At 42.2% G+C, this 23,438-nt stretch overlaps 1 protein-coding gene across 1 annotated transcript in view; it reads left to right on the top strand.

Annotated features, from left to right (window-relative positions):
- The window catches only part of LOC143943357 (extracellular calcium-sensing receptor-like), a 42,423-nt gene extending 35,511 nt beyond the window's left edge, over positions 1-6,912 (top strand). Inside the window, exons 4-5 of the mRNA XM_077465084.1 lie at positions 3,873-3,996; positions 4,166-6,912. Of these exons, the coding sequence (XP_077321210.1) occupies positions 3,873-3,996; positions 4,166-5,073 (1,032 nt within the window). The 3' untranslated portion in view covers positions 5,074-6,912. The remainder of the gene's footprint in view (positions 1-3,872; positions 3,997-4,165) is intronic.
- Positions 6,913-23,438: the final 16,526 nt, after the last annotated feature.

Genomic DNA, 23,438 nt, shown 5'->3' with positions numbered 1-23,438 from the left:
GGTCTTGGTCAGGCACATTTTTAGGCACCCCCCTTAATTTTAGGTTGTTTCACCTTAAGTGATCTTCTAGGTTGGAGACTTTTGCGCATCCAGTGCCTTTCTTCTTCGCCTTCCTCATTTGTGTCAATTATAAAATTAACTGTAGTGGTAATGTCTGTAATTGCATGTTCTACCTGGTTAACTCTGTCGACCATCAAGGCCAGCTCTTTTGAGAATTTATAGGTGATGTTAGTAAACTCAGCATGAAGGAGCCGTGTAAGGAGAGAAGCATCTTTCAATTGTGTGTCCAGTACAGGCTGATTGGAGGTGGGGATGCTGGCTATGGGGGATTGGAGCTCTGTGTGCTCTATGACTGGGGATATCTCATGACTCACCCCTGTGTCTGCAGCTGCTGTGTCCAGTCTCATCCTGGCTTTGGCTGGGCTTGAGCAGGGAGGGCTGTGGTGAGGAGAAGAGCTTCTGGGATTGGATCTCCTAGCACTTCCATCAGCATCTGGCAGCATCTGGCAGGTGATGGAAGCAGGTGATGTCGAGAAGCTGTGCGGAGCTCGGGTATGTGCGAGCAGTGCTCTGCGTCTCTGTCAGATGCTGGTGTCTCTGTCAGGGCTCCAGAGCCCGGATCTCCGGCAGCCAACCGCCATATGTGCTAGCCATGCCCCCTCAAAAGCCAAAATTTTAAGGTTGGATGAAAGGTTTAGTGCAGTAGGAAACTTTTTTTAGTTTAATAATATATATAGGCAAACAGAGAGATTTGGCTCTAAAAAGAGGGACAGTTCCTCTGAATGCGGGAGTCGTGTCTTAAAAAAAAAAATATATATATATATAGTACATACATGCATACATACATACACACACATACACATTTATGGGACTATCTGCACATGGATGCATGGACCACAAGTGCATCCTGTGTGGGCAAAGATGACCTCTTGCATAGTTGTAAGGATAGGCTCTCCTATGTGAATGAGGCCTAAATAAACTCCTGTCACAGGGGTTATACTTTTTCCCGCTATTGTCAGTCAAACTTAGTGATGGAGAGCAGGGGCGGGGCCAGCCTCACTGTTTTTGTCAATAGACATAGGCAGCAGGGCTCAGGTTCAAGCTCCCGGGTGTGCCATAATAGCAAGTGGCTTTCTATGGTGGCACTATGAGAAGTGGAGGAGCAAGGAGTGCTGGTGGGGGACCCGAGAAGATGAGAGGCTTAGGGTTGCTTTGTGCAATTCCATTATACAGGGCAGTTAAGTACAAACCATATTGTTATTTAAAATAAAATTTAAACGTAAGACTTTACAATCACTTTAAAGTATGTATTCATATTTTATTGGCTGAAAATAATTGTCACATTTTTGTAAATGAAGATCTATGATATGTCTTTGCAGGTTAGCCTTGGGAATTGTGCCTACTGACTTACACAAAATATTACCCTTTAAGAATAACTACATATCCTTTATAACAGGCATCACTAATTGGCGGACAGTGGTGCAGACCCGGGCTGAATTCCGGTCCTATTTGGGCCGCGGCTCCCCCACCCAGCAGCCTGAGTGTCCTCTCCCAATGATAACTCCTCCCCCTGCCATCGCCGCCGGCAGGCAGAAGGCACAGCATGCCAGGACCACTGGCGAGGATGAGCGCACGACCGCCTAACCTCCAAGCCGGTTACTTACTGCCAAGAAACAGTGTGGTCCCAGCAACCAATAACCCACCCGGAAACAGTTAAATCTAGGCAGCCTAACCTCTGTTCAGACACATCCCCCCCCCCCCCGCCCTGCCCACTGACCACGGTGCAAAGTAGAATTAGAAAAATTTTAGATGGGCTATGTGAAAGTAACTGGGAAACAAGAAAGAGGGGCTGTCAAGGGGACTGGAATACAAGAAAGGGAGGGGCTGTGAAGGGCACTGATATAAATGAAAGGGGGAGCTGTGAAGGGAACTGGTAAACAAGAAAGGAGAGGGCTGTGAAGGGAACTGGTATACAAGAAAGGAGGGGGGTGTAAAGGGCACTGGTATTAAAGAAAGGGGAACTGTGAAGAGAAATTAGGAGGAAACACATACACAATATTGGTATAATGTTCAACGCTAAACCATTGATGAAAAAGATTAAAGTTTAAAACTGAAATGAAAAGGCATGCATCTACATGCTGATACATGAAGGAGCAACCATGTGAATGATGAGAGGATTGAAAGTTCTGGGGGATGAACCCCTAAAAATTAGTCTCTAAAAAAGTCTAAAAAAATAGAGGCTATAAAGGGAGCAAGGCTGCTCCAGACGAGTGCTAGGGAACCCGATCACTGTGAACAAAAGGAAAGCAAAAGGAGGAGAGCCAAGCCAATCCTTTAAACAGCTTACTAATTTATATTTATTATTATAAATATAAAACAACACGAAAATCTTGTGTGAACAATGTTGGAGCACTTGCAGAGTGCTAGAGCGAGTAGGAGATTCCACGTGCAGTGTCACAGGAGCACAGGAAGTCCGCCAAAAAGTCTCCATTGAGCAATTCACGAGCGCCGTGTGTTAGCCACAGCTGGAGCCTCGATAAGCCACGTCTGTGTGTCTCTGGGTGGGAGTGGTCCAGGGCTGTCAAACTGGGGAGTCACCCACACGGTGTCTGGTTAATCAGAATGTGCTTCAAAGGCATGGCCTCGCCTTCTTCCGCCGCTCTCTCCCTCAATAGAGACTTTCCAGCGGTCTTCCACCCTCTCCAGCACTCTGCAAGTGCTCCAACATTTTCCATGCAAGTTTTTAGTGCTGTTTTAAACTTATATACTAAATAAATTCCTAAGCTGTTTAAAGAATTGGCTTGGAACTGTGAAGGGAACTGGTATACAAGAAAGGAGGGGGCTGTGAAGGGCACTGGTATACAAGAAAACTGGGCTGAGGGGGTAGCTGTGAAGGGGGTGCTGTAATGTAAAGGGGGTTTGCATTATAAACGTGGGTTCTGTGATGTAAAGGGGGGTATATTGTAAAGGGCAGTGATGTGATGTAAAGAGGGCGCTGTGTTGTAAAGAGGGCACTGTAATGTAAAGGGAGGGGCTGTGATGTAAAGGGGGGCTGTAATGTAAAGTGGAGGCTGTATTGTAAAGGGGCACCATGGTATAAAGGAAAGACTGTGATGAGAAAAGGGCTGTGGTATAAAGGGGGGGGGGGCTGTGATGTAAAGGGCAATGTGCAGGTGGGGAAGGGTTGTGATATGAAAGATCTGGGTGCCACCACAAATAGGAGACTCAGACCCATGATGGAACAAAACGTTACTGACCGGACCTCTGTGAATTTTAATTCCATACCCTTGATTTATAATGTCCTTATAGAAATGACTACAAATCAGTTATCAGTAAAGCCCCGTACACACGAGAGGACTTATGTACGACAGACTTCCAAAGGAGTTCCGCCGGAGTTCCGCCGGAGTTCTGACAGACTTTTCGGCCGAACGGACTTGGCCACACACGATCACACTAAACTCCGACGGATTCGAACGTGATGACGTACGACCCGACTCGAATAAGGAAGTTCATAGCCAGTAGCCAATAGCTGCCCTAGCGTCGGTTTTAGTCCGTCGGAGTAGCATACACACGAGCGGATTTTTCGAAGGGGACCGGGTCCGGCGGAGTTCCGTCGGGAAAATTTGAAGCATGCTTCATTTCTAAAGTCCGTCAGACTTTTGCGAAGCTAAAGTCCGTTGCAGCCCACACACGATCGGATAGTCTGACGGACTCGGTCTGACGGACTTTGGATGTTGAAAAGTCCGCTCGTGTGTACGGGGCTTAACATACCTTTTTTTCCTATAATTCTTGAATTGTACTTTCTTGCTACTTACTTATTATTATTTGCTACTTTGTCTAACTTATTCTTTTTCTCATTACCCCACTATTAGCCCCCAATTTCTGTCTGCAGTTATCCTTGTCCAAAAGGATTCAGAAGAGCCAATCGTCAAGGACAAAAAATCTGTTGTTTTGACTGCGTTCCATGTTCTGAAGGAGAAATCCTCAATCCTAATGGTACTATACAAATCCAACTAGATTCATCTGATAACGATGATGGTTACAGTTTTTTAAGAAGTTATATATTATATGTATTTTTTAGTTACTTACTCTGCCTTGAATTGCATCTCCTGATTAGCCTACTATATGGTAAAATATCAACAGTTTTCTTATGTTTATTCCATAGATGCTACTGAATGTCTTAAGTGTCCAGAAGATCAATGGCCAAATCCATCCAAAGAGAAATGTGTTCCAAAATCCATCCAGTTTCTGGCTTATGATGAGATACTGGGATCTTCTCTGGCCTCTATCTCAATTATATTTTGCCTTCTCACCTTTTCTGTACTTTGCCTATTTCTTGTTAAGCACAAAACACCCATTGTTAAGGCCAACAATCGGGAGCTCAGCTATCTCCTTCTTGTTTCCCTTATGTTTTGCTTCTTATGCTCATTGGTATTCATTGGGCGTCCCAGCATGGTGACCTGCATGCTACGTCAAGTAGTCTTTGGCATTATTTTCTCAATTTGTCTTTCCATAATACTAGCAAAGACTGTCACTGTCATCATGGCGTTCAGAGCAACAAATCCAGCAGATGCTAAAATAAGAAAGCTTGTGAGACGAAGGATTCCAATATACATTATTCCTTTTTGTTCTTTGATCCAGATTCTAATTTGCTTAATATGGCTAACTAGTTCTGCTCCCTTCGAAGAATTCAATAAGATGGTAGAGATTGGAACAATTGTTATTGAATGCAACGAAGGATCTAAAGTATTGTTTTCATGCGTTTTGGGATATATGGGACTCTTAGCTTCCATTAGTCTCATTGTTGCATTTTTGGCCAGGAATCTCCCTGACACTTTTAATGAAACCAAATTCATCACATTTAGTATGTTAGTGTTCGCTAGTGTTTGGATTACATTTATCCCCGCTTATCTTAGCACTAAAGGAAAATACATGGTGACAGTGGAAATATTTGCTATAATTTCTTCCTCTGCAGGGATGCTTGTCTGTATCTTCTTTCCTAAATGTTACATTATTTTATTGCAACCAGAAATGAATGATAAAAGATATATAACCGGGAGTAGAAAAAGATGATGACTTTTCTTGAGATTACCAGCCTCAAGAGCGAACAAAGGGACCAGAATTTAAAAACTGAAGGTTTACTATGATATAGGGTACAGCTAGAGTGGTTAATAGTGTCCAAGCAGTGCTCTGAATTTTGTATTTTTGTCTTAAGTTTCTCCTGAAAAACAACAGTGATCTTCCTCTGCCTTACATCTCCTAGCTGTACAGCTGCAGTGTGAGATTATCTAAGAAACCACCTCTCTCACTAATAGTCTCATGAGATTTGCAGTCTAGATTGGTTGATATCAGTACTGCAGTGCTTACTTTTGCTGCAGATAAGCTGTATCAGGGTGCCTTCAGTGCAAGAACTTCCATGCTTCTGCTTCTTCCATTCTGTGGATCTTTGCTTTCCATACCTCTTCTGCTTCTTGGATAATGCCCTACTAGTCATTAGAGGGGCATCTCTGACATGAGGAAGCAAAGTTCTGCCTCTATTAAAAAGGTCACATCCAGAAAGATAGTAAATAGAAAATGAATGGCTGCATATAGAAAAACTTGCCGCTTGCTGTTTTTTGTAGGCACAATTTCCACTGTTAAAGTCCTCTTTAAGTGCTGCTAGATATGCCTCTAATGTGAACTGTAGTAGCCATTTTGGGGAATACAATGTTTTCATTGGATGCTAATTTTCCATGGAATTATGTATATATGATATAGAAATTGGCAGGCCAACCCAAAGGAACAGGGATGAAAAAACATTGAACAGTCAACAATGAACATTTGTATTACATGTATTATTTAGACATGGCCCAGTTTATGTTGGTGGTGAATAATCTTTTCAAGTTCTGAACACAGGGACCTGATTTATTACAACAGGAGCAATTGCATTTTTACTGTACTTACTATACTATACTATACTTACCTTAGAGCAGTGTTTTTCAACCCCAGTCCTCAAAGGTGCCCCAACAGGTCATGTTTTCAGGATTTCCCTCAGATGAAATGGCCGTGGTAATTACTTAGGCAGCGAAACTGATCAAATCGCAAAATAATGGAAATCCTGAAAACATGACCTGTTGGGGTGTCTTGAGGACTGGAGTTGAGAAACACTCTCTTAGAGTACAGTTATCTTCCCAAGCCCTATCTGTCCCCACTTCTGAAAGATCTCCATTGGAACCATGTCTTGTGGTCTGATGAGACCGACATATATTTATTTGGTTCAGATGGTGTCAAGCGTGTGTGGCAGAAACCAGGTGAGGAGTAAAAAGACAAGTGTGTCATGCCTACAGTCAAGCATGGTGGTGGGAGTGTCATGGTCTGGGGCTGCATGAGTTCTGCCAACACTGGGGAGCTACAATTCATTGAGGGAACATGGTCCCCACAGAGCATGATCCCCTCCCTTCAGAGATTGGCCACAGAGCAGTATTCCAACATGATAAAGACCACAAACACAACTCCAAGATGACCACTGCCTTGCTAAAGAAGCTGAGGGTAAAGGTGTTGGATTGACCAAGCATGTCTCCAGACCTAAACCCTATTGAGCATCTGTGGGGCATCCTCAAACGCAAAGTGTAGGAGCGCAAGGTCTCTAACATCAACCAGCTCCGTGATGTCATCATGGAGGAGTGGAAGAGGACAACAGTGGCAACCTGTGAAGCTCTGGTGAACTCCATGACCAAGAGATTTAAGGTAGTACTGGAAAATAATGGTGGCCACACAAAATATTGACACTTTGAGCGCAATTTGGACATTTTCACTTAGGGGTGTACACACTTTTGTTGTCAGCGGTTTAGACATTAATGGCTGTGTGTTGCGTTATTTTGAGGGGATATCAAATGTACACTGTTATACAAGCTGTACACTCACTACTTTACACTGTAGCATAATTTCTTTAGTGTTGTCACATGAAAAGATATAATAAAATATTTACAAAAATAATTATTTCTATATTTGTGCACTGACAAGGCTTTCGCAGATAGAAAGAACTTAAAGTGGAGTTCCACCCAAAAGTGGAACGTCTGCTCATTTGTTTCCTCTCCCCCTCCGGTGGCACCTTTCGGGGGGGGGGGGGGGGGGATACTTCCGGGACTCCAGGCCGAAGGCAGTGACATCACCTAGTAGGCTAGTAGGAGAGAGGAGGCCTCGCATATGCGCAGATATGCAATTTTTTACATAGTTACATGGGTCCAGCTTGAACCAGTATAATTATGTATATACCATACTTATGGGATCCCTATAGATGCTAGTAAACTCTGCTACTCCAATGGTCTCCACTATATGTGAGTCCTGTACCAGCAGCTGTCCTGCTGCATTCTGAACACAGGAGATCAGACGCACGGCTGCCATTCATAGAATGCTTTGTATTTTCACAGTGAATGCAAAGTGTTCTCTGATTGAATGTGGGGCAGTCACGTCACCTTAACGTAATTTAATTTAATCACTTACGGACCGCCCGATAACCCTGATAGCGGTCCGCTTTCAGATTAAAGTGGTCTCTGCGGTGAAATCGATGCAAGATCACCTTTATCGGTGACAGGAGAGGGGTCACCCTCCCGCCATGCTCTGATGCCCTCCGCCGCTTACCGCAGCCATCAGTAGTGGCGGATGCATTTGTGTCTGCTCCCTGGCTTGGTATGGAGAAGAGTGAGGGGAAGATGGCCCATCTCCACCCATCTCCATGTCATTACAGGATATCTTCAACTCAAAACGTGTAACCTGTAGAATTTTTTAAGTCGCCTATGGAGACTTTTAAGGATAAAAGTTTGTCGCAATTCCACGAGTGGGCGCAATTTTGAAGCATGACATGACATGGAGACATGTTTGGTATCAATTTACTAGGCATAACATTATCTTTCACAATATAACAAAATTGGGCTAACTTTACTGTTGTCTTATTTTTTAATTAAAAAAAGTGTATTTTTTCTAAAAAAAAAGTGCGCTTGTAAGACCGCTGTACAAATACGGTTTGACAGAAAGTATTGCAGCAGCCGCCAGTTTATTCTCCAGGGTGTTAGAAAACAAAAAGTTATAATGTTTGGGGGTAATTTTTCTAGCAAAAACATAAAATTTTACTTGTAAACACCAAATCTCAGAAAGAGGCTTGGTCCTTAAGTCGTTAATTTAACCACTTGACCACTGGGCACTTAAACACCCTTAATAATCAGACCAATTTTCAGCTTTCGGTGCTCTCACATTTTGAATGACAATTACTCAGTCATGAAACACTGTACCCATATAAAATTTTTGTCCTTTTTTTCACACAAATAGAGCTTTCTTTTGGTGGTATTTAATGACCTCTCAGTTTTTTATTTTTTGTGCTATAAAAGAAAAAAGACCGAAAATTCTGTAAAAAAATGATTTTTTATTTGTTTCTGTTATAAAATTTAGCAGATTAGTAATTTTTTCTTCATAAATTTTGGCCAAAATTTATACTACTACATATCTTTGGTAAAAATAAGTACAAATTGGTGGATATTATTTGGTCTTTGTGAAAGTTATAGAGTCCACAAGCTATGGTGCCAATATCTGAAAATTGATCACACCCGAAGGACTGATGGCCTATTTCAATTCTTGAGACCCTAACATGAGACCCTAACATGCCAGAAAAGTACAAATACCCCCAAATGACCTCTTTTTGGAAAGAAGACATTCCAAGGTATTTAATAAGAGGCATGATTAGTTTTTTGAAGTTGTCATTTTTTTCCCACAATTCTTTGCAAAATCAAGATTTTTTTTCCTTTTTTTTCCACAAAATTGTCATATTATCAGGTTATTTCTCACACACAGCATATGCATACCACAAATTACACCCCAAAACACATTCTGCTATTACTCCCGAGTACGGCGATACCACATGTGTGAGACTTTTACACAGCGTGGCCACATACAGAGGCCCAAAATGCAGGGATTCAAGTGTTCTGGAGCACCCAGGACAATTCTGACATTTCTCTCGTCGTTGCAAATTTTTATCTCACACGGTATTTGCGCAGCAATTTTTTGAACGTGTTTTTTTGGGGGAAAAAACTGTTTTGTGCTTAAAAAAAAACAAAAAAAAAACAATAAAGTTAGCCCAATTTTTGCATAATGTGAAAGATGAAGTTATGCTGAGTAAATAGATATCGAACATGTCACTATTCAAAATTGCACATGCCCGTGCAATGGCGCCAAACGTCGCTACTTAAAAATCCCCATAGGCGACGCTTTAAAAATTTTTTTACTGGTTACATGTTTTGAGTTACAGAGGAGGTCTAGGGCTAGAATTATTGCTCTCGCTCTAACGTTCGCAGCGATACCTCACATGTGTGGTTTGAACACCGTTTTCGTATGTGGGCGGGGCTTACGTATGCGTTTGCTTCTGCATGTGAGCACATGGGGACAGGGGTGCTTTAAAAAAAAAAAATTTTTTTATTGTTCATTTTACTTTATTTATTTTAGTTTGACTTTTTTTTCCCCAAAAATAAATGTTTGATCACTTTTATTCCTATTACAAGGAATGTAAACATCCCTTGTAATAGGAATATGGGATGACATGTCCTCTTTACAGTGAAATCTGGGGGTCAATATGACCCCACATCTCACCTCTAGGCTGGGAAGCCTGAAATAAAAAATAAAAAAAAGATTCTGGCTTTGATCGTATTGGCGAGTTGGTAGAAGCACCGGAGGGCGGTGAGGGGTGGGGGGGCGTCTATGGCTGGGTATTGCAGGGTATCACCGAGTATGGCTGGGTATCTCCGAGTATGGCTGGGTATTGCAGGGTATCTCCAAGTATGGCGGGTATGGGGGGTATTGCAGAGTACTGGGGGGTATTGCAGAGTATTTGGGGGTACTGCAGAGTAATGGCAGGGTACTGCAGAGTAATGGCAGGGTATTGCAGAGTAATGGGGGGTACTGCAGAGTAATGGCAGGGTATTGGAGAGTAATGTCAGGTACTGCAGAGTAATGGCTGGTATTGCAGAGTATTTGCAGGGTATTGCAGAGTATTTGCAGGGAAATGAGGGGTTAAATTCGGTGAGCAGCGATGTGGGCACTGCAGATGCAGCCCACAGCGCTGCTAACACCGATCTCTTTCCCCTCCGCTGTACCAATCGGTACAGAGAGGGGGAGGGAGGAACCAGCGTCATAACACAACGCCGGTTTGTTTACAAGTGATCACGCCGTCATTTGACGGAGCGATCACGTGGTAAACGGCCGCGACGAGCGGCTGTTTACCATGATCCGTGATGCGATGGGTCCACTGGACCCGGCGGTCAAGGATGATCTCGTGTGCGCGCCCCAGGGGGCGTGCAAGAGCAGAATTCTGGGAGGCCGTTAATTAACGGCCTCTCAGAGTTAAACAACCGCCCTGAAGCCGTTAATCGGCAATGGGCGGTTGTTAAGTGGTTAATGTCGTTTTCATTTAATATAATGTCATTTCCATTCAATGCAATTATTCATTTTCAGTATTTTTTAATCTGCAGTTTCATTAAAGTAATTCCTGGAGATCCTGTCATAGTTATTCAGGAACTTCCTGTTATAAGGTCTCCTAGGCCTGCAAGAAATCAACAGCAGTTAGATGCAACAAAAAATGAAAAAAATATGAAATAAGTATTTTATTTTAAAAGATTGCAGTCATTAACACAGCCCTTTACCAAACAAAATGTTATTCAGATAAGATTTACATCTACCTTAACCTGGAAGCAAGGCTGTACAGTGAATATTGACACTGGAAAAGAACACACTGCCACAAAGGGCTTGGAGAGTGCTGCTCAACCCACACGAATGAAAAAAATGGAATAAGTTCCCCCACAATCGGGGTTTTTAGGCAGCAAAAAACAATAATAAATGCATATTAGGGTAACATGAAAAATATTTTAATATTTATTACCATGAGAAAATAGCAACATGGCACAGGGGTAAAAACATGAGCTCCACCTGAACAGTTAAAAAAGACTCCTGTATAAAGAGTACAATAATAACAATGGATGTGTAAAAGCAGACACAACTATAATTGACACTGTACAATATAACAACAGTAGAAGTATAGTCCTAACGCGTTTCAACCCACTTAAGGGGTCTTCTTCAGAGAAATGGTCTGTTATAAAACAAAGATGCAGTAAATAAATACATCAAATGTTAATTATACTGGGAATACCTAATATTTTAGTATAATTTACCCAATAATGCACGTCCAAGGAAAAAATAAATTAAAGTGCTTTTAGTGGAGTTCCCCCTCTGGGTGGTGCCTCGATATCCCTTCACATATCAAGAATGTTACCAAGTCCATGGATGTCACCAAATGCCAAGAGGGAAAGGTCAAAGGTCCAGAGGCGGGGCTCACGAGAGGTCACACAGATACCTCACCACCCATGGGCATAGGGAGTGGGTGTGGACAATATGGTGAGTCACACCTATGATAGAATACCAATATATAGATAAAATTAGGGACATATACTTAACATATGAACACAGGGTGTATATACGGCATGAAACTATTGTCATACCAATAATCTATGTATATAGAGGATAACCACACCTAGATGTTTAAGTATATCTGTATGATGATTTGAGAAGGAAGAAAAGGAAAAAGGAAAACGACGCTCACAGACTCCGGTTTTTGATAAAAAAAAAAAAAAGGGGGTGGGGGCCCACAAACTGTGCACTTAAAAAGAAAAAGGAAAAGGTGAAAAACCAATTAAAAAATAGATGAATAAATAAATAAATCAGTGAGAGAAAAAAACAGCAAAAATGGGTGAGAAAAGGAACACTGAGTAGGAAAAGTGCCAGTGAGGAGGTGACTAATATGTATGAAGTAACAAAACTGTATATATGCTAAAGTGAATGAATGTGAGAGCTGTACAAGTAATGTGAAAGACAAATGGTGACGGGGTGCCTAAGAAGAACCAGGTGTGTGTTAGTAAACGTGATGCTGACTTATGCGTAAAAAATTATATAAGAAGAAAGAAAGTACTGGAAAGGTGAAAGGCTGAAACAAACAACAACAAAAACCAAAGTGGACATGCTAACCTAATTAGGTGAACAAACTCCATAATAAAAATCAAGGCTATTACCTGAATGAATAAGATTGGTAAAAGGGTTCCCAAATGGGGAAGGGGGGACTGTGACCAAGAACCTAGCCCGGGAAAGGTAACAGACGCAGTCGCTGACTCAATTATATGGAGTCACCCAATCTATAATGTGATAAATAAATCAAAATATTATTCTACAGGATTTTCGAAATACATAAATATAGTGAATGAATAAATGCAGATAAAGAAGGAAAATAGCCAAGCATACCGTCCGAGAGCTAGGGGTTCCTGAGTCCTTCCTCATGTGATAATAGACAATGAGTGTTCACTTCCTATAAGGAGGGATATTTATATTGAACCCTGGGATTCCTCACAGGTGTCATCCACCTGTCTAATGGCCGGTACTTGCCTCATTCCGCATGGCCGCCTTATCAGGCAAGCCGCGCGTGGCCGCCTTATCAGGCAAGCCGCGCGTGGCCGCCCCGGCAGCCCCGAAATGACGTCACTTCCGTCGCAACTGCGTGACATCAGTACGTCACGCGCATCCGCTAAGGTGCGGGTGCGCGTGAGGTCCGCGTCTGGAAGTGTCCAAGGATGCTGCTGGCAAGGGAATAGGTGTGCCCCATGACTGGTCGGTACGAGACCGCCCATATAACAAAGGGAGACACATGGAGGGGCTCATGTAAATAATCAAAGCCCCTCCTACCCTTGCCGGGGAGTCACGACAAAGCACCTACCTCCCCCAAAGCAACCGGCGACCGGACTATGATAGTGGGGAGTGGCATTCCCCCAAGGGGGAAAGAACATGTGGTGCCAATGCTGCGGCACACCGCATCAGTCCACACCCCCACCGCGCCTGAAAAAGGTTGAATAGGACGGGGAGTGTGGGAGTGAGAGGGATGGGGGGGAAAAAAAGAGGGGCATAGGGGGAGGACATAGACGGTAAGTCAAAGCATAACACCACATTAATGCACATTTGTTTCACCGGTCATATTATGTAATTTCAAATTGATTCACATATATGTCATGCATTTATTGGCATGCAGATGCATGCATTACCTAGAGCGCAACCACAATGAATATGCAACCACAATGAATCTGTAACAGCAAAGTAAATGATATTTATAGAAAATTAGCCATATAAGGTGCAATGTCTAAAAATTGGCCATATAGGGTGCAATATCTAGGACCCAAATATGATAACAATGGCTGAAGTGTTTCTAATAATTTAAAGAGACATGGCCAGGAAGTATCACTAAGGAAATACTTAAAAAGTAGGAGGAAAAAAGGAACCAAATGGGAAAGGGCTCAACAGGTGGTCTCTACTGTGTCCTTCCAGAGTTAAACCCCTTTAAAAAAGGAGCGAAGGAGACCGACTCGTTGAGTCCTGGGAAAGAGGTGGCATTCAATTCATGTATCCACCTCTGTTCGTGTTGAAGTAGAGTCTTATTCCAGTCACCCCCCCAAACTGGTATATGTTTTCGATCCAGGGCGGTGAATGTAATCTTGGGCATTCTGTAGTTGTGTACTGTTACAGCATGTCGTCCTATTGGCAAATAATTGCCAATTTCCATGCTGTAGACATGTTTGGACATTCGACGATGGAATTCTTGTTTGGTTTTACCAACGTAGTATGCCCCACATTCACACTCCATGAGATATACCACACCCCGTGTTTGGCAATTTACAAAATGGATAGGTCGAAAAGTAACCCCGTTCGGTAAACAAAACATCTTATCACGTCTGATGTATTTGCAGCAAGAGCAGTGATTGCAAGGAAAAGAAAAGACGACCGAACAGTGTTTAGATCTTTTAGTTTCATTTTTATATTCACTCTGAACCAACCTACCATATAATGAAGAGGCCCTTTTATAAGAAATGGGAGGGCATGCAGGAACAAGGCATCTAATTTTAGGGTCATCCTTTAAGATAGGCCAGTGTTTCTGAATAATGTTACGAATAATATTATGTTGTTTAGAGAAACGCATAGTGATCCTGGGTGGATCCAAGCTAGGGTCGCCATGCTCCTTTTTAGCAAACAGGATATCCCGGCGAGGCAATACCACCACTTTGTTATAAGCCCTACGCAGACATCAACGGCTATAACCTCGTGCAAGGAATCTAGTCTGTAACTTATAAGCCTCTTCTCTGAAAAGGCTATCATTTGAACAATTCCTATGGAGACGCAAGTATTGACCATAAGGTATGGACCGCTTTAAGGGAATGGGGTGAAAACTATCCGCGTGCAATACCGTGTTGCCCGCAGTGCTCTTATGGTACAACGAGGTAAAAATTAGGTTCTCTGGGGTACGGCCTATCACAACGTCCAAAAACGTAATGCTCTGAATATCATATGTCATAGTAAACTTCAAATTGTACTTGTTTATATTAATACGGGATTTGAATTCCAATAAAGATGCCTCTGATCCCTCCCAGATGATGAGGACATCGTCGATGTACCGCCGCCACATAGAGATGTGACGCGTGTACCCGACGAGATCCCCACCACCCAGGAGGGACTTCTCCCACTCCCCCAGGTACAGATTGGCGTAGGCCGGAGCACAACAAGTGCCCATGGCCACGCCCTGCACCTGGAGGTAGTGGGAGTTATTGAATAGAAAAAAATTATGATGTAAAATATAATTCAATCCATCCACTATGAATTCGTTCACTTCATGTTTGTATCTCTCACTTTGTTGGAGGGATCGAGCTATAGAGCGCCTCCACATCGATAGCCACCAAGATTGAGTTTTCTGTCAAGGTACAATTTTCAATTATCTGTAATAAATGTGTAGTATCCTTCACATAGGAAGGCATACATGTAACAAATGGTTGTAGTAGTGAGTCAATGACTTTGCTGAGATTCTCAGCTATTCCTCCTTTCCCTGAAACAATCGGTTCGGCCTGGGGGTCGGGATCGGCACTTATGGATCTTCGGTAAACTATAAAAAGGTGGCTGCCCTTGGGTATTTAGTTCTAATAAAGGCGTACTGGTCCTTTGTGATACCGCCATTAACAAAGGCTGTATCTATTAGAGCATAGAATTTATTATAAAAAGTCTGTATTAGTTTACTCGGGATGGTCTTGTACCACTCCTTGTTGTCTAGTATGTCTTGACACATACGTACGTAGTCCATATTATCCATAAGGACCACGTTGCCCCCCTTATCGGAGGGTTTTATTGTGATGTTAACATTTTTCATTAACATGTCAAGAGCTTTGGTTTCATCGACACTCAAATTGTCAGGATGGAACTTCCTACATGACAACTTACGAATGTCCCTCGAGATTTGTTTTACAAATATTTCAATATTTGAATTAAGACTCAAGGGTGGAAATTTACCAGAGGGTTTTTTAAAAGCAGATGGAGGAGTGCATGTGGATTTATTTGCATTGTCCAGTAGCATCTCCAAATCTATCTGATCTATCAGATCCAAAGTGTTGTTTTCTTCGTATAAGAGTGTCAAATCCCGCAAGGCCTTGAATTCTCTCATACTAAACTTAGACCAGTCGGTGGCATCGATATCAGTGGTATTATTTGCATGCAGGCTCTTTAATAAGAGCCTGCGTGCAAAAAGTTGTATGTCTGTGATAGCCCCAAAGGCATCAAAATTTTCCTGTGGGCAGAATGTTAGGCCGCGCGCCAGAACCTTAGTTTCGGCCGGGGACAAAGCGTGGGACGAAAGGTTAATTACACTGAGGGATTCACTTGAATCCGTGTAACAAATGCGTCCATATTTCCTACTCCCCTGTTCGATCGGGGTGAGGAAAGTCCCCGCCTCGAGTTTAAAGAATTCTGACATGTTTCCAAACGAGGTGCTGCAGTTTCCCTTTCTGTCTCAGTACGTATCCCATTCCCAGGGGTGGCACAAGCCATCCCATCAGAGTGCATGTTTGAAAGGTGATCCGGTATGGTCACACCATGTGGATCTACTTGCAAATCCTTATGGTTGTCGGGTCTCTCTGCTATGTCGCTATCAGTGATACGTTTCTTAGTATTACCCTCTGGGGAGTCCATGCTAGTGCGATTTCTTTTGAACTTCCCCCACAATTTCTGCGCTTGGGTGGATTTTACATTAGAATTAGGCGTGGCCTTAGATTTGGTTATATTTTTAGTAGTGGAATACTGTTTCCCATTGATGTTCTTCTGGGATTGTGTATTAGTATTCCATTTATATGCACGCCCTTCTGAGAAGGCAAATTTGTCCCTCCAATATTTCGACTCCTTTTTGCGCAAAATGTTCTTATTGTGGATTGATAGATCGTCACGGAGTTTAGTCTGGGATTCCACAAATAGAGTATGCAGCGCAAAAGGTTGTAGAGCCGTTTCTAAAGTGTGAATTTCTTTATCTAAGAGTACAATTTGCCTATTATATTCCTTGGTAAGGATAACCATCATTTGCTGGGAGCAAACATTCAAGTTTTCCTCCCATTCCATTTTACATTCATTACTAATCGATTCTATATTGGGAAAAATTTGAACCCGAAGGCCTAAAGGATTTCATTACTGTACCTATCAAATGATTTTATATGCCAGAATAATGCTGATTTCTTCTCGAGTACTCTCATTAATTTAGAAGTCAGAGTAGTAATTTCTGTGTCTATTCGATCACTCCGTTTCCTAACCTAGCATCAAAGCATCCCAGTCATTGCCCTGAAACATATTCATTGTGAGCATATTACATAAAAGTATACAAGAAAAACACAGTTCCTCAGTAAGACTTATACTAGGCCGAGCTCATGTTTAAACCCTCCTGTGTTCAGAGACGGGGGAAAAAAGGGAAGGAGAAAAAAGGGGGGGGGGGGGGAAGAAGGAAGAAGGGTGTTTACCCACCCAATATTAATGACACTGGGAAAGAACACACTGCCACAAAGGGCTTGGAGGGTGCTCCTCACCCCACACGAATAAAAAAATGGAACAAGTTCCCCCACAATCAGGGTTTTTAGGCAGCAAAAAACAATAATAATTGCATATCAGGGTAACATGAAAAATATTTTAATATTTATTACCATGAGAAAATAGCAACATGGCACAGGGGTAAAAACATGAGCTCCACCTGAACAGTTAAAAAAGACTCCTGTATAAAGAGTACAATAATAACAATGGATGTGTAAAAGCAGACACAACTATAATTGACAATGTACAATATAACAGTAGAAGTATAGTCCTAACGCGTTTCAACCCACTCAGGGGGTCTTCTTCAGAGAAATGGTCTGTTATAAAACAAAGATGCAGTAAATAAATACATCAAATGTTAATTATACTGGGAATACCTAATATTTTAGTATAATTTACCCAATAATGCACGTCCAAGGAAAAAATAAATTAAAGTGCTTTTAGTGGAGTTCCCCCTCGGGGTGGTGCCTCGATATCCCTTAACATATCAAGAATGTTACCAAGTCCAAGGATGTCACCAAATGCCAAGAGGGAAAGGTCAAAGGTCCAGAGGCGTGGCTCACAAGAGGTCACACAGATACCTCACCACCCATGGGCATAGGGAGTGGGTGCGGACATTGGCAGCCGGACAATATGGTGAGTCACACCTATGATAGAATCCCAATATATAGATAAAATTAGGGACATATACTTAACATATGAACACAGGGTGTATATACGGCATGAAACTATTGTCATACCTATAATCTATGTATATAGAGGATAACCACACCTAGATGTTTAAGTATATCTGTATGATGATTTGAGAAGGAAGAAAAGGAAAAAGGAAAACGACGCTCACAGACTCCGGTTTTTCATAAAAAATAAAGGGGGGGGGGGGCCCACAATCTGTGCACTTAAAAAAGAAAAAAGAAAAAGGAAAAGGTGAAAAACCAATTAAAAAATAGATGAATAAATAAATAAATCAGTGAGAGAAAAAAACTGCAAAAATGGGTGAGAAAAGGAACACTGAGTAGGAAAAGTGCCAGTGAGGAGCTGACTAATATGTATGAAGCAACAAAACTGTATATATGCTAAAGTGAATGAATGTGAGAGCTGTACAAGTAATGTGAAAGACAAATGGTGACGGGGTGCCTAAGAAGAACCAGGTGTGTGTTAGTAAACGTGATGCTGACTTAGGCGTAAAAAATTATATAAGAAGAAAGAAAGTACTGGAAAGGTGAAAGGCTGAAACAAACAACAACAAAAACCAAAGTGGACATGCTAACCTAATTAGGTGAACAAACTCCATAATAAAAATCAAGGCTATTACCTGAATGAATAAGATTGGTGAAAGGGTTCCCAAATGGGGAAGGGGGGACTGTGACCAAGAACCTAGCCCGGGAAAGGTAACAGACGCAGTCGCTGACTCAATTATATGGAGTCACCCAATCTATAATGTGATAAATAAATCAAAATATTATTCTACAGGATTTTCGAAATAATACATAAATATAGTGAATGAATAAATGCAGATAAAGAAGGAAAATAGCCAAGTATACCGTCCGAGAGCTAGGGGTTCCTGAGTCCTTCCTCATGTGATAATAGACAATGAGTGTTCACTTCCTATAGGGAGGGATATTTATATTGAACCCTGGGATTCCTCAAAGGTGTCATCCACCTGTCTAATGGCCGGTATCACTAAGGAAATACTTAAAAAGTAGTGATACTTCCTGGCCATGTCTCTTTAAATTATTAGAAACACTTCAGCCATTGTTATCATATTTGGGCCCTAGATATTGCACCCTATATGGCCAATTTTTAGACATTGCACCTTATATGGCTAATTTTCTATAAATATCATTTACTTAGCTGTTACAGGTTCATTGTGGTCGCGCTCTAGGTAATGCATGCATCTGCATGCCAATAAATGCATGACATATATGTGAATCAATTTGAAATGACATAATATGACCGGTGAAACAAATGTGCGTTAATGTGGTGTTATGTTTTGACTTACCGTCTATGTCCTCCCCCTATGGCCCCCCTTTTTTTTTCCCCCATCCCTCTCACTCCCACACTCCCCGTCCTATTCAACCTTTTTCAGGCGCGGTGGGGGTGTGGACTGATGCGGTGTGCCGCAGCATTGGCACCACATGTTCTTTCCCCCTCGGGGAATGCCACTCCCCACTATCATAATCCGGTTGCCGGTTGCTTTGGGGGCGGTAGGTGCTCTGTCGTGACTCCCCGGCAAGGGTAGGAGGGGCTTTGGTTATTTACATGAGCCCCTCCATGTGTCTCCCTTTGTCATATGGGTGGTCTCGTACCGCCCAGTTATGGGGGACACCTATTCCCTTGCCGGCGGCATCCTTGGACACTTCCGGATGCGTACCTCACGCACACCCACACCTTAGCGGATGCGCGTGACGTACTGACGTCACGCAGTTGCGACGGAAGTGACGTCATTTTGGGCCGCTCACGGCCTTCCGGGATGCCGGGGCGGCCACACGCGGCTTGCCTGATTAGGCGGCCATGCGGAATGAGGCAAGTACCGGCCATTAGACAGGTGGATGACACCTGTGAGGAATCCCAGGGTTCAATATAAATATCCTTCCCTATAGGAAGTGAACACTCATTGTCTATTATCACATGAGGAAGGACTCAGGAACCCCTAGCTCTTGGATGGTATGCTTGGCTATTTTCCTTCTTTATCTGCATTTATTCATTCACTATATTTATGTATTATTTCGAAAATCCTGTAGAATAATATTTTGATTTATTTATCACATTATAGATTGGGTGACTCCATATAATTGAGTCAGCGACTGCGTCTGTTACCTTTCCCGGGCTAAGTTCTTGGTCACAGTCCCCCCTTCCCCATTTGGGAACCCTTTTACCAATCTTATTCATTCAGGTAATAGCCTTGATTTTTATTATGGAGTTTGTTCACCTAATTAGGTTAGCATGTCCACTTTGGTTTTTGTTGTTGTTTGTTTCAGCCTTTCACCTTTCCAGTATTTCTTTCTTCTTATATAATTTTTTACGCCTAAGTCAGCATCACGTTTACTAACACACACCTGGTTCTTCTTAGGCACCCCGTCACCATTTGTCTTTCACATTACTTGTACAGCTCTCACATTCATTCACTTTAGCATATATACAGTTTTGTTGCTTCATACATATTAGTCACCTCCTCACTGGCACTTTTCCTACTCAGTGTTCCTTTTCTCACCCATTTTTGCTGTTTTTTTCTCTCACTGATTTATTTATTTATTCATCTATTTTTTAATTGGTTTTTCACCTTTTCCTTTTTCTTTTTAAGTGCACAGTTTGTGCCCCCCCCCCCTTTTTTTAATCACAAACTGGAGTCTGTGAGCGTCGTTTTCCTTTTTCCTTTTCTTCCTTCTCAAATCATCATACAGATATACTTAAACATCTAGGTGTGGTTATCCTCTATATACATAGATTATAGGTATGACAATAGTTTCATGCCGTATATACACCCTGTGTTCATATGTTAAGTATGTCCCTAATTTTATCTATATATTGGGATTCTATCATAGGTGTGACTCACCATATTGTCCGGCTGCCAATGTCCGCACCCACTGTCTATGCCCATGGGTGGTGAGGTATCTGTGTGACCTCTCGTGAGCCACGCCTCTGGACCTTTGACCTTTCCCTCTTGGCATTTGGTGACATCCTTGGACTTGGTAACATTCTTGATATGTGAAGGGATATTGAGGCACCACCCCGAGGGGGAACTCCACTAAAAGCACTTTAATTTATTTTTTCCTTGGACGTGCATTATTGGGTAAATTATACTAAAATATTAGGTATTCCCAGTATAATTAACATTTGATGTATTTATTTACTGCATCTTTGTTTTATAACAGACCATTTCTCTGAAGAAGAACCCCTGAGTGGGTTGAAACGCGTTAGGACTATACTTCTACTGTTGTTATATTGTGCAGTGTCAATTTGTCAGGCTAGGTGCAGATAACAAGTAACAGTTCAGGTGTGCTGATTATACAAAGAGTTCAAAGCACATACCATGAGCAGGTCTAAGCAGAGCAGGTCAGCTGGGACTTGTAGTACACCGCTGTAGACGAAGGTAGGTGATTGCTGGACCTTGTAGTTCACTGCTGTAGATGAGGATAGATGAGTGCTGGACCTTGTAGTTCACTGTTGTAGATGAGGATAGATGATTGCTGGACCTTGTGGTTCACTGCTGCAGATGTGGGTACTAGTAGAATCAGGCAAAGCGTAGTCTAGGCAAGCTGGGTCATACACAGGTAGATCAGAATCCAAACGGTACAGAATCAGAAGCAAGCAAGGAAGGTCAAACAAGCCGGGTCAAACACGAAAGTCACAGAGCAAATATCAGCTGGATCAAACACAAGTGAACTCTAACATGAGCACTGACTGAATGCTGATACAGGTGATTTAAACGTGAGCTGGCCAATCACTGTTGTTTCCCAGACACAGGCTGTGTCAGGTGAGTTGTGCTGGGTCCTAAAGGGATTCTAGCACTGACACAATTATAGTTGTGTCTGCTTTTACACATCCATTGTTATTATTGTACTCTTTATACAGGAGTCTTTTTTAACTGTTCAGGTGGAGCTCATGTTTTTACCCCTGTGCCATGTTGCTATTTTCTCATGGTAATAAATATTAAAATATTTTTCATGTTACCCTGATATGCATTTATTATTGTTTTTTGCTGCCTAAAAACCCCGATTGTGGGGGAACTTGTTCAATTTTTACAGTGAATATTTGACTTAAAAATCAAATACCCTCACCCTGATAGAGTAAGAATAGCAATTGACCTAGCACACTTGAGCCATTTAAACCACATCATTTATATCATTTACATGATTTTCTTTTGGGGGGCATTTGAGCTGGGGTGATTTAGGGGGTGGACCCAAGCTTTTTGCTAAAAGGGAGGATTTCAGTGGGGGGGGGGGCATATTTTTACTGGGAGGAGGGTTAAAGTGTTTTTGTGGGGGGAATTTTGCTGATACGTAATTGTTCATACATCTTGGAGGGGGGGGGGGGGGGGGGCACAGTTTGCCATGTCCGCCATGGGCTCTGGATGACCTTGTCCGGCAATGTTGGTATATACTTTAATTTGATGTCTTAATTTTAGGTCAAATACTCTCAATAATAAAGCCAGGTATCATTGTTCCTTTTCCCCAAACATCTGCCACTAAACCAGACTTTTCATTGTATGTTGTATAGAAAACTCCTCAGTCATTATTAGCGATTCACCATCTGTTCTAGTTAACAATGTGTTTATCTAAATCATATACTTCTTGTTCCATGATAGTTGGAACTTGATATGTGTGTCAGATGACAACCTTTTCCTAGAACATTCCAAGATAAAACTGCCTAATATAAATTGTATTTCTGGATGGATGTTTTATGTTTTTCTTTCTTTCCAGTATCCATATATGAAACCTATCCAGACTAATGCCCCATACACACGATCGTTTTTTCCGACAACAAATGTTGGTGTGAGCTTGTTGGCTGAAAGTCCGAGCGTGTGCATGCTCCATCGAACATTTGTTGTTGGACTTTCCATCAACAAATGTTGGCTAGCAGGTTCTCAAATTTTCCGCCAACAAAACTTGGTTGGAATTTCCGATCGTGTGTACACAAGTCTGACGCACAAAAGTTCAGGCATGCTCAGAATCAAGCAGAAGGAGCCGTATTGGCTATTGAACTTCCTTTGTTTCGGCTCGTCGTACGTCACCACTTTCGTAATTGTTTGCCAATATTTGTGTGACTGTGTGTATGCAAGAGAAGTTTGACCCAACATCCTTCAAACAAAAATCCACGGTTTTGTTGGCGGAAAGTCTGATCATGTGTACAGGGCATTAGAGTTAAGGAAAGTGGAAAAAAGGCCCAGACCAGTAGGGTTATCTAATGCTGGTTCCCAGCAAGCAGTTTCTACACCCCAGAGTAGAGATGGGCCAAATGACCTCTCTGTACGATTTGCACCAGAACTTTCGAACATCAAACCTCATTAAAATCTTTGGGAGCACAGTTCAACACAAATATGGAACTCGTGACCCCCTGACATGCCACATTTGGCATGTCAATTTTTGGAGGTGGGTGGGTACCTAGTTTTCACAGGTACCCAACTCCCACTTCTTCTCCTGGGGCTGCAGCGCCGGAAGGACATTCACCTTTCCCTCTACCTTCCAGCCATTCATAACGCGCAGTGCGCACTGGGCTGTGAAGCCACAGCCAGGTGTTAACACTTGCAATGCTGGTGCCGCAGAGAGGAGGGGGAGAGAAGCGAGGCTTCAGGCAGCCACACTGCTGGACCGTGGGTAAATGGGTGGAACTCTACTTTAATGATGCCTTAAGTAAACCAATAAAAATGAAAAATTCCTTTAAATATAGTGCCTGGAGGGTTCCCTTAGCCTGCCTGTAAAGTGGCACATCTGTACCATGTGTAGAACCTGCTACAGCAAAAATTACATTTATAAAAGGAAAAAAAAAATCCATTTTACTTT

This window comes from Lithobates pipiens, unplaced genomic scaffold (assembly GCF_037356315.1).
Source record: "Lithobates pipiens isolate NorthernLeopardFrog02 unplaced genomic scaffold, aLitPip1_a1.2 Scaffold_30, whole genome shotgun sequence".
In the NCBI taxonomy this organism is placed as follows: domain Eukaryota; kingdom Metazoa; phylum Chordata; class Amphibia; order Anura; family Ranidae; genus Lithobates; species Lithobates pipiens.
Note: the sequence above shows the minus strand (reverse complement) of the source record. Positions and strands in the feature narration are given on the sequence as shown.